This window comes from Plectropomus leopardus, chromosome 13 (assembly GCF_026936395.1).
Source record: "Plectropomus leopardus strain MGB_pleo_1.0 chromosome 13, ASM2693639v1, whole genome shotgun sequence".
In the NCBI taxonomy this organism is placed as follows: domain Eukaryota; kingdom Metazoa; phylum Chordata; class Actinopteri; order Perciformes; family Serranidae; genus Plectropomus; species Plectropomus leopardus.
In genome coordinates, this window is record NC_142188.1 from 6888558 (window position 1) to 6901269 (window position 12712).

General features: G+C 43.0%; 1 protein-coding gene across 3 annotated transcripts in view; it reads right to left on the minus strand.

Annotated features, from left to right (window-relative positions):
- Positions 1–12712, minus strand: part of wdpcp (WD repeat containing planar cell polarity effector) — a 102896-nt gene that overhangs the window by 40365 nt on the left and 49819 nt on the right. For all 3 annotated transcript variants that reach the window (XM_088086231.1, XM_088086229.1, XM_088086230.1), the window contains one exon: positions 9655–9846. In XM_088086231.1, coding sequence (XP_087942357.1) covers positions 9655–9846 — 192 coding nt within the window. The remainder of the gene's footprint in view (positions 1–9654; positions 9847–12712) is intronic.

The following is a 12712-nucleotide window of genomic DNA, read 5'->3' on the forward strand; positions in this document are numbered from 1 at the left end:
CAAGAAGGGTGACATTTGTGTTTTCATGGCTCTTTAGGAATAACTGTCATATTATTACAAAGAGTTATCACATTTGAGATTTTTCACTGTTCAGTTATTACCATCATTAAGTCAAAACACTAATTTGTCCAATACTATGTTTTTATGACTAAATAACAAGCGGCAACCTCTGCGGCTGAAAATAAAGTGCCAGAAACGGTAGTTTCTTGAATGTGCACTTGAGGCTGGATCCAGAGGTGAGCTGATCCCAAAAGTCCCCCATGTTAACATGTTCACATTTACAGCAGAAATAAACGTGTACAGCCTCGTTGGTGGTTTTGGTATTCATAGTGTATTTTAACATTCATGACAACTGTGCAGGGAGATCATTTTTTATAATAACTCGTCTGCTTACATTTATATTAAGGCTGAAAGTTAAGCATATATAAGGGCGTGGGTGCAATGAGTGACAGACTGTCTGTGACGCGTCACTCAAGGTGATCAGTCAGATCCACCTCAGCTCCACCCCGTCATCAAACATTGTAACTTTTGGCTCCAAAAAAACAACAATGGAGCCAAACTCCAGGCTTCAAAAAAGGAGTCCACAAAGCAGTGGGTGACTGTGTCTCAGTGACAATGTCCATCATTTTATACAGTCAAAATCTATCAAACTGCACTGAGTCTAATGTTAGTTAGTGAATGTTAGCATGCTGACACTCTAAATTAAGATGATAAATATGGTAAACTGTATACCTGCGATGAGTTGGTTACGTCAACATTTAGCTCTAAGCACTCTTGATTTGAGGGCCTATAGAAAACTGACGGGACAAAAATAAATTATCTGGACAACTGGTGAATATGATACAAAACCCATAGAGTTGTCAAATTATCTAGGAGACTTGAACTTTACCGTATACGTTATCTAAGTTTGGTAGACTTGAACTGAAGTGGGTGGATTTGCAGGATGTATTTTTGACGGTTTAAAGTCTGTGAACTGATTTTGTTTTGTTTTGATGATTCTGCTTTTATTTCTGCCTGTATCTATCTTAGGTTTTGGAATTTCCCTCCTGCTACTGAAGTGGTTAGCCATTACCCTTCAGGTTATAAATATCACTAAGTGGAACTTGATCTGGTAATATTGTTGTTGTTTTAACATGTTCTTCTTCTTAAGAGTTGGAAGATGTCGACTTATGCCAGCACTGTTTTTGACTGAAACAAGGATAAGGAACACGTGAGAGAAACACAGAGAAATGAGTCATGCCATGGCAGCAGCCCCAAATCCCCCCGGAGATGGAAGAAATAGAGCCTTCCACTTTGCTCATAAACACCAGGCTGTCAATCAAGACAGCTAATGATAAGAGCTCCATTTTAACTCAAGGTCAACAACGTCTTCTCCCTGAGCATGCCACAGCTTGGCACCCAGCACCCAGCGATAAACAACCTCCTCTGTTGTTTACCTGCACGACGAGCCAAGAGCTCAACACTTAGACATGGTGACTGACAAGAAACCAGCCTTTTTCAATATAAAAGAGGATGATTCAAGAGGAAATCTTGGAATTATTAATGGTCAAATCCAGAATTCAGATGATTTGCTCCTGGACCAAAACCAGTTGGTGGGAGTGGACACAATGGACCCGCTATACAAGCGAGCATTGACACTGATGGAGAAAGGCCGTGTCACTGGTGGCGCTGTCGATAAAACACCCACGAGGAACCGGCAACAGTAGGTGGATGACAGGAGACATCAGCCTGTGCTAAACAGCAGCCCAACACTTCCTCAGTCTCTGACGGAGCTTTATAGGAGGGATTTCACCTAACCAAAGCCTCTATCAGAGCTCTGCATTGACCGTGGCAGCTTTGGCTAAATGAGCCCATTTCTTTTCGCCGTGTAGACAGAAAGAAGGATCGCCTGCCTGCCTGCCTTCCTTTCGCAAAGCTGCCCGGCCCAGTTTTTTGGCAGGCATTGCCAAAAAGGGACTTAGAGGGAGGAAGGTTTTTTTTTTTTTTTGCCTGCTCGTGGTCTACAGCAGGAGAGAAGCAGATGACTGTCCTCCTGAAAGCTTTTTTTCCTCTCCATAATCCCCCAGAGCTAGCTCCTGCTGCTCCCCAGGGGGTGGGTGCAGTGTGTGTGTATATGTGTGTGTGTGTGTGTTTATATGAGGCAGCAGGCAAAAGGGGCTCAATTCATGTAAGGGGCGGGGTATCCTTGGGAGGGTGCGGTTCTCTGGATAGCTACATTTCTGCAGGGGACAAAGTGACACATGCATTAAACAAACTTGCACACAAACACAAAGCAGCCGAAGGGTCCATCGAGTCCATCCTGCAGAATGCTGTCACAGGATTCACAAGACCTACTTCCATCCCACAAACCCTGACCCCCCCTCCCCAAACAAACCACATCTCATCCTCTCAGCTTTTCATCCCGTGCCCGGCTTGCTTGTGCCCGCTGCCCGCTGTGCCAGCATGCCACCGTGGCACCATCGAGGGATGAGGTGCAGCTGAATCAGCTCTGCCTCCCCTGATAGGTGACCCTCCGAGGAAACGAGAAGGGGGACCGTGTCGGCTGCAGCTCAGAGGCGAAGAGCAAACACTGCACGACCCGGTTCAACAGCCAAAGAGGTCAAAGAGCGCAAGACTAACTTATGTTTTTATTTTGACACTTACACAAAAAACATGGTGTGATGTTGGAGAATCAACACGTGTTCAGCCAGTAAAAACTGGATAAAGTAAGGGATTTTGGGGGTATCTTTACACCAGAACTCTCCAACACCCTGGTACGGAAAAAAACTGGCCGCAAAAACAATTTAGTATTTCCTTTATGTTACAGTTTATTATGCAAGTTGAGAGGGTAGTTATGGACACAACATGTAGGTGCAAGGCTATAAAAAAACAACGTACATGAGAAAAAAAGGAACACACTGAAAGAAAAGCAGCAAGCCTCCAAATCTCTGCCCGTGCCGCACTGCTTACAGGCGGTGCGGCTGCTCTAACCTGTTAACACAGGTGCTGGTTGACTTTAAGATCCTTTCAATCAGATTTAAAAGTTTCTAACTCAATATTCAGCATCTAAAATGCAGCTACACGACTTGTGCCCTGACCTCATTTAGACCTGGACCGTCTGTACCTTGGGACTAAATGTACAGCTGAAGAGCCTTTTGAATGTTCTATAAAAGTGCAATATGCAGTCTGACACAGTCCATAAATCTCAACAGAGCTACAGCAGAACGCAGAGCAAAAACTGCATCTCACACTCTTTTACAAACACAACATTTAATACAGTCAGCATTTTGACTCTGGGTCATTTTTAAGGCCACGCTGCGCCTCATTTTACATTCTGTACGAGCTGAGCAAAGGCAAGCAAAAGGCCCCTGAAGGCAACACAGCTGATTTGGAGATTAGAGCACAGCCACTCATGGCTCTCAGGGTTGCGGGGTTTTCAACACGTGAACTCTTAAACTGCAAACACTCATGCTAACGTAAGCATGATGACACATGAACATAGGACGAATGATGACATATAGATTCATCTGCAGCTGACTCATGTACGAACTCTGCCACGGACCTTAAATATAAATGCTGGTAGGAATGAATACGAGAAGAGTTTTCTGGGCATTGATCTTTCAATACTGCTTGAGGCTATTTGCAACATTTCCAACTCTTTTATCATTTTTAAAGCACCAATTTTCACTCCTGTTTTACAAACTACTGCATGAATGAAGCCCAAATACACTTTGGAAGTCAAAACAACAGCCAGCATTTAAAAGAAGTGGAGAAAAAGGACTTTGGAAATACAGCATGCATGTGTCATTTGAATATATTCATAAAAGCAAAGCTTTGTTTGCCTGTGAACTCTCCAGGATATACTGTGGCATGTTAGCGTGCTGTATTCCCCAGTTCTGAGAGCATAAAATAGAAAATGATGAATAAGGTCAAGAGAGGGAGCGAGCAACTGAGTGAAAGGATGTGCAAGAGAGACAGAAAGAGAGGGATACAGACAGACAGAAATATGCACAAAAGATGATGAGAAAGAGTGAGAATGGAAGTGAGAGAGAGAGAGAGGATGGAGACACGGGGAGGAAGACAAGGAGAGAGAGAGAGAGAGAGAGAGAGAGAGAGAGAGAGAGAGAGAGGCCTCTAGTAAGTAGCTTTCTCCTGGTTATTGGTTTCAGTGACTGGTCAAAACTATTCTTCTCCATTCTTCTTGTCTCTCTCTCGCCGGCACCTTTTTTTCCCCTCCGTGGCGTGAAAGATAAAGCGGACGGGCCCAACTGTGTGGCTGGCCCTTGTTCACAGCAGTGGCCTTTTGAAGCCAATTTTCCAGCTCACGGAGCAGAGAAAGACAGGGAGAGACGGGCAGAGAGAGACGGAGGGACTCGGAGGAGAGTCGAGGGATGAAGGGATGTCGGGGAGGGAGGCGGAGGGGAGGGGGGTGGGACTGGGAAGTTTTTAGGTGTTTGAATTAGGGTTAGCGTTGAGGGACTGATGTGAGAAAATGCACAGGCGCAGCGGGATTACTAACAGAAATATTCCTCACACCTTAACTGCCATAATTGGTACCACTGAACATAATTGTAGCACAGAGGGAACATTATTCACCGGACCTGAAACTGTGGAAGCAGCTTGGTTTTTACAAAGAACTGGAGCTTGGGGGTAATTGCAGTGCATTGCTGGAAATGTGCTTCCTGCAGTAAATACTTCAATTCTGCACATTAAGGCTGTAGCTTTTTACATTTGGAGGCAAATTTTACCATTTTATACAGCTATTTTAGTTTCTAATGCACTCTAAATTATAGCAGTTGCAGAGGAGCTGAAGTATAAAATGCTCTACAATTACATATTCCCTCCATACACATTATTTCAGTTAAGGTCGTTTCTCATGGACGATGTGTTCAGGTTTTTGCAAACGAAAAATCCCATGCTGCACAGCGCTAAAGTCACTAATAATTAAAAGACAACACAAATACAGATCAAACAACTGCAGAAAAAATGTTTGGTGACAGATAACAGGATCGCAAAAGCTTTGAAAAACAAAATTTAAAAAAAGATTGAAAGTATGTTCCCAAACACGCACAACCACCAAAAATCAACTCAAAAAAGCAAGAACACATTCATCTGGTGTTTTCATTATTAAATTTTAGGAACTTGTGTGTGTTTGTGGGAGGGAAATCTTTAATTGCTATAAGGTTATATATTCCTTCTATAGAAAGTTTTTCAGCTAAGGTTGTCTTTTATGGACAATCTGTTTAGGTTTTTGCAGATGAAAAATCCCATGCAGTACTAGATTCACTAATAGTTAAAAAAACACCACAAATGCAGATCAAACAACTGCAGAGAAACTGTTTGGTGACAGATAACAGGATCGCAAATTTTTAAAAATGTTGACAAACACAAACAGACACACATACAACCACCAAGCACCAGATAACTGTTTTCTTGTTGTTTTTTAATAATTAAATTCCAGGATATATGTGTGTATGTGTGTGTGTGAGTGTGTGTGTGTGTGTGTGTGTGTGTGTGTGTGTGTGTTTATGGGAGGGGTTAAGGGAAGGAATATTTAACTGCTATATAATTATATATAACAAAAAAATCCATGCTAGACAGTGCTAAAGTCACAAATAATTAAAAGAATTCACAAATGCAGATCAAACGACTGAAGAGAAACTGTTTGGTGACAGATAACAGGATCGCAAACGCTTCAAAAAACAAACAAAAAAAAGTATGCTCACAAACACACATATAAAAACCAAAAATCAACTTTAAAAAAAGCAAGAAAACATTCATCTGGTGTTTTCATTAAGATTATTAAATTCCAGGATCTTGTGTGTGTTTGTGTTTGTGAGGGGGGGGTTACGGGAGGGAAGCATGAAGGAAGGATAATTAAAAATGTTAACTGGATGCATAAAAACGAACTATGTATGTGTTTTTCTCTCCTTCCCACCCTCCACCCCCCTGCATGCCGTGGCTCCACTTATCAGCGTGAGGGGGGGGCATACGAATTAAGACCACATAGGGAAAGAAATCAGACTTTTTTAAATGCCGAGAGACTGGCTAGAAAATTGGCTTAGTGCGGCAGATAGCGAACTGAACAAAAGGAACATATATATGAGCTTGAAGTGATTGAAGTAGCTGGCGTCTCCCGATGTGTGCCCGGCGTTTGATTCCCGCCACGGCTCTTACATAAACTGCTCGCTTAATTTCACACCGCGCATCTGAAAAATGACAACAAACGCTTTCATTAGAGCGCGATGCCGCAGCCCCACGAAGAGACTTTAATGTTCTTGAAGCGTGGAGGAAGGAAGGAGGAGAAGGAGGAGAGGAGGAGGAGGAGGAGGAGAGGGGGGGTGAAGGAGACAGAGAGAATAAACTAGGTGAAGGAGTGTGATAAATGTGAAGAGCGTTCCAAAAACAAGAAGCGGTAAAAGCAGCGAACAGCATCTGCTTTGCTTATTTCAATATTCATGTGCCCCCCCACCCCACAGCTCCCATCCCTCCCTCATTCTCTCCTGCGTGAATTTGTTTTCCTAGCATGCAATTGGTAACGCTCATCTTTCCTCCCTCTCGCAGAGTCTCTCCCCTCTCTCTCTGGTGTGGTGAAATATTTTGCATATGTTTACCGGGGAACACGGTATGAGGAGTAGAGTTAAGCCCAGTTCGGTAATTTGGGATCTTTCATCTGCTTTTGGCACCAGGACAATCCTACGTTGACAGAGAATCGGGTCACGGGTAGGGTTTTGCCAGAGGCCATGGGGCTGTGTGTCTAAGACGAGTGTGTGTGAGAGTGTGTGTGTGTAAGTGTGTAGGCGTTCCTCTTCACGCTGTACCACAGCTTAGCTTCTCCTCGCTTTTTTCATATGGTGATGCATGGAGGTGCAACACAGAGGTGCCACCCTTGAGGTGACTAACACACCGTCCCCAATCCCATCCAGGACAACACAGGTCTCCACTCACAACAGTGGCTTTGTTGCCTTTTTTACTATGTGGCCTCAGTGTGTGTGTGAGTAGGTGTGTGTGCATGTGCAAAAATAACAACATAAATTTAAACAGCTGGAGGTATGATTGTTTACTGAGTTTAAGGCTTTAAACAGCACTGAAAAAGGTTTTTAAAAGGGTTAAAGATACAAACTTTATTATAGGCACTTGTGCACTGTCATTACTTGTTTTGTTGTATTTAATCTTTGTATTATTAGTGAGATTTATCCCCAAGCAGCTGAAAGGACAGCCAGTCACATTACAAGAGATCCCACTCCCCTTCTGCATAAATCTCTCTAGCTACTACCATCAGGTCACTGCTATAAAGTCCCCTTTGTCAAGAAAAACACCTAAAAACTCCTTCATTACAACTGCCATTAACATTTTAAATAAAAGGAAAGGTAATGATCTGTACATCTACATAAACACTATCAATCTTTGCACACAGTGTTATACTAAATTATAGTTTTATTATGAACACATGCTGTACGTTTATTTTCCGGTTTGTTTTGCACTGTATGTTGGGCCACATCTAAAATGATTTGTTTCCTGAATCTGAATCCAAGCTCGTTCTCTCTAGCTGATGAAAAAAGCTTTGATTTCATTATAAAGAGAAAGTGAGCTGGACCTTTTTTTAGTGTTTCCTGCAAAAACAATAACAACGCTGTCGAGGCCTTCGCATCACCAACTGCTAAAGGAGGCAGAAACAAGCAACAAGAGGGAAAACTATAATCTTATAGGGATAATTTGCAGATTTTCAACAAACTTTGTATCATATTAATGTGGTTAGTATGTGCGGATGAACTGTGGTGGACTTCCCTCCACCTAACCAGAGCCTAAATCTCTCTGCTCCCCTCACAGTGAACATTTCTGCTGGCTCTTAAGCTGTTGCTCAAACTACAGGTTTTCCTCATTTTCATATTTTCACCCATGTCGCAACAACAGACACAAAGAGCATCAAAGTACATCAAGAGAAAGACCTGCCCCCCTCTTCTCTCTCGAACCCAGACCAAACTCAGGTCTAACTGTCACACTAGGTCGCAATGCTCAAATATGAATCAGTATTCTGTTACTGCACGGCCTGTTTCTCGCCTAAAACATTGTCATTAACATATTTTAGTGTACTGTTTAGCTGTAAAAAAAAAACCAAAAACAAAAAACATTTGTGACCTGGCTGCCATGTTGAAAACAGTCGAGTCATATTTGGGACACATTTCACATTTCAGTGGGATGAGCTTCTTTTTGGCCTTTAATGCTCCAATTCTGCAAATATAAAAACAAATCACTTATTTGGAAACTGAGTATAGCTGCTAGCCAACACTCACTGAGAACATACTCGAGTTATCGCCTAGAAAATTGTTCCAGTTTCACTCCAGTTGTACAAGAACCCTACAGCTTACTGCAGCAGACCAGCCACCCAACCAAGGGCGTGGGTTTTGTTTAAACGTTAAGGGTGGACACATGACAAGGGGGCTTGAAGCCCCTGCGTCAGAAAATTTTGAGTATCAAACATTTACATTCTGGTGAATTTTATGCATCAATTTGTGGTGTAAGTGTCTATTTTGTCAAAAAAAAAGCCCCCTGCTACTTTCATGTTTTGTTTGGTGGAGACAAACACACGTTCTAAATATCGAGGTGGACACGTCGCCTGCATCCCCCAAAAAATCTCCATCTGTGCTGCCACCTGACATTGACGCAGTAACCCCACAAGCCTCCTGCAGACGGTGACATTTTATAAATCTTATAAGTTTAGTTCAAGCTACACTACGCAACATGGATCTAATAGAGCGCGTCATTTCATGCTGCATTTCTATTGTTTGGTCAGTAGATGTACTGTAGGACGTAACAGCAGTCACACAGAAAGATGGTCATACCAAATCCCAAATTTCCATCAAAGATTAACACAAAACATAAGCAATATTTTTGAATGATGTTGTGCGACTTCTCCTCTCGTGATAACAGCCTAAGAAGCATGACGATGGACGTTCAAAACATTAGCAGCTTTATTTTTATTGCAGCCACCGCACAAGCTGTCATTATTTCCAATCGAAACAGGTGAACTTGGCGTGTTATGTGAGCGATAATGGAAGGGCGAGCCCTTATATGTGGGAGAGACCTCGTATCAGGGATTTCTGGGAGGTGATAGTCCATGATTTCACGGAGGAACTGTGGATTCAAAACTTTACAATGATCTGCTCAACTTATATGTTATGTGATGCAATAACACCTCTTGTAGCACCTGCTGCATCATGCCTGTAAGAGCCAGTTTCTACCGACAAGTGCACAGACATCCTGTGACCTATAACAGTAAGAAATAGCGACTCCACTGCAGGGCTGTGAAATATGGCTTTTTCGAATCGCCTGAAATACCACCTTATGTGAGCGTAAAAACTTTTTTGCAATAAATGTTTTTTAGAAATTGACGTGTTTCTATCAGACGTACATTACATCCGCAATTTAATTTGCACAATTTGAGGAAAGCCCACCCACTGTCAGAAATTTTATTCCACAACCATGACAACGGCCATCCTTGAATCTCTCTCACTAAGTGACGTAGGACGACCGTCTTCGAGCCATCACCAAAGATATCGGCATGTTTCTTTCACGAAGGACATCTTTTGACAGAGACAGCCCAAAATCGCATAGTGTATACTGGCTTTACCTGGTGACTTGTACTCTCTTTTGTGTGTGTGTGTGTGTGTGTACCTTGAGTCCTTCAGCAGGTGAGCAGCTGAGCAGGACCAGGTTGTTCCTGTGCGTGCTTGTTGAAGTCCAGGGCCACAGCTCCTCACCAGACTCTTCCAGGTCCCACCAGCAGAGCGCCACATCCTGGAGACGGTTGAGACACACACGTCTACGAAGCCCACGACCCCGTCCGCTCGCCTCAACAGAAAACACCTGCACATGGAAACACAAAAGCGAGAATGGATTGTGGAAAATGGGCAGTACAGTCAGAATATAAACAGACAGTATAGATCAACAGATTTAAAGCATATCTTATGAAGACCTGAAGTTTTCAGAGTGTCTCAGTGATCTGGATTCACCTACCTGGTGTGTTAACACCTGAGGGCTCTGAAACTTCTACATCTGCAGTCCTCCCCACCCCCCAAAAAAAATCACTCATGTCCTTCCCCCATCCTGTTTTTGTTGATATCTAAGGTTGTTTTTTAGCTTCCATTATTAATGTGTGTGTTTTTTGTTCTGTCGGGCTTGTTGTTTTAGTGATGTGCATATTTTTGGGAAGGTCCGCCACGCTCTACGGGCCACAACAAAGAGACGCACAGTAATGAGCTCTCGTGGCGCTTGGGGTGGGGGGCACACACACTCGCACAGAAACACACACAGACATGAATGCATGCATGTATGCACACAAATACACATGTACATACATGTAGAGGCACTGGTATGAGAAGTGCACACACACACACACACACACACACACACACACACACACACACACACACACACACACACACACACACACACACACACCATTAAACAAACAGTGCTCCATCCAGAAGCACTTTTAACGCATGAGTGAAATTGCAGGTCTTACACTGTGACCCTGCCTTTCATGTACACCACAGCTCATTCCTTCTTCACACGGAGCCCCATATACAGGCCTTTCATACACTTTATCTCCAGTCACACTCACTAACACAATGAACCAGCTACCAGAGTCGATGGCTAACACACACACACATTAGCACATACAAAACTATACACACACGTGTGACAGAAAGGCATGTTGTAAAAGCTGAAATACGTCATAAACATGAACCTCGGTACAAAAAAAATGACTTTAAAAGAGGAGAAACATGCAGAAATTAGTAAATCGACAAGCTGAAGGTTCAGTGGTCCATGTCTGCCCTCCTTGCCCCCTTGGGTGGGGGGGGCGGGAGGATTTGCCTTGGACACAAAATACCGAGATGAATTAAAATGATGGAAGTACATCTGATGATAAAGGGAACAAAGAGTTGCCCCAAACAGCTGAACGGGAGATCACTGACAGATTAGAAATGGAAAAGAAGAAAAAAAAAAATCAGAAAATCACGGGGTTAATAACACACTATCTCGACCCCCCTTACGCCCCCTCCATCCCACCATCCCTACCCATCTCTTCCCTCTTCTCTTTTTTTTTTCTTTTTTTTTCTGCTGGCGTTTGCTGGTCAGCAATAATCAAAAACCACTTTCTGTGGGCCGGATTAGTTTAGCCCCCCCTCAACGCCCCCCACTCTCCCTTCTCCAGCTTAGCCCACTGGACCAGGGCGATGTGTATGTGTGTGTGTGTGCATGTGTGTGTTTGTTATGGGGGATGGGGAGTCGGGTGTGCGCGTGTGCACACGTTCGTGTGTGTGTATGTCGCAGGTTGCATGCACATGCATTGACAGAGGTGTGGGGTGTACAATATGTGGTGGTGGTGGAGAGGAGGGGGGTGTCTTATCAGGACTCTACTTCTGGAGACAGACGCACGCCGGGTACGATTGCTTTTATACACACCAACATGCACGCGCACACACACCCACACACACCTTAACAAAAGGGCCTGGCAGTAATGTGATAATGCCAGGGTTAGCGGTTAGCCAGCGAGTGACGGAGGACACAGTGTAGGTTTGTTTTTGGGGGAGGGAAGAACGGGACGGAGCATAATCAGACCTGTTACTAACACCTACACAAACACCTCCAGATCACACTGCCTCTCAATACACACCTTTATGAGAGATTAATAGACAGAAACAGGAAAGACGGAGAGAGTTGGAGGCATACTTACACCACAGATGGCACATGGTGTTTACATTGAACCTACGCATACTTTGAGCACCTGTTGTGCTCAAAAATACAAACATTTATCATTTATTAATTGTATTAGGCCACATAGAGAGGATGGACGGACACCAAAAATCCACACAGAAATATCAGGATAGATCCTGACAGCGGGCAGCTATCTGGTTAACCACCAAAATTACAAGCTACGTCCTCGCTAATTCCACATTGCTTGATAATAAGTTAAATGTTAGATAAGTGACATAACCAAAGTCCTCATTTGTCATGTACGTACCATAAACTGTAAAAATGATGGACGATGCTACAGTGACGCCACCCATTGTAGGTTTTGTAGCCTCAAGTTCAGCATTACGGCTGTAATCACCTCGGTTTATTGGAGCAAGAAGTGACCAAATTTTGGCAAGAGGCTGGAGATGTGGAGGACGGAGGGTTGATCCGACTGATTGTCATGAATGCTGAAATCAGCTATAGAGACAAAATATTTTTTTTTATACCAGGCTGTAAACATGTTTATCTCTGCTGTTAAGTTGGGCATTTTAGTGTTACAGTGGTTGCCACTTTGTATATACAAGTAATACCGATTTATTTAACAGCCAATATTCTGAGTAGACTTTCCAAACCGTGTTTTATTTTAATTGTCATGGTAAAAAAGGTCAGTGATGTAGGAAAGACTCAGTTAGTGTGTTTTGATTCAAATAGAGTGGGTTTAAAGGTTTAGTACAATTTGGATTTGATAAAATTTACATTGAAAGTAATCAGATTCTACCTTATATAGCATGTTTCTAGTATTTTTTTAACAGTTTAATGGCTCTTGGTGCGTGTTGCTACTGACAGAACATGTGACTAAAGTGTACTCTCCTCTTCGGATTAAGCATGAAAGAAATACAAGAATAACATTTTTGAAATGTTGGCCATCATCAGGTACGATGAAGAATAGAGTTGGACGGTGATTCAGAATGACATGTTAATGCCTTTCTTT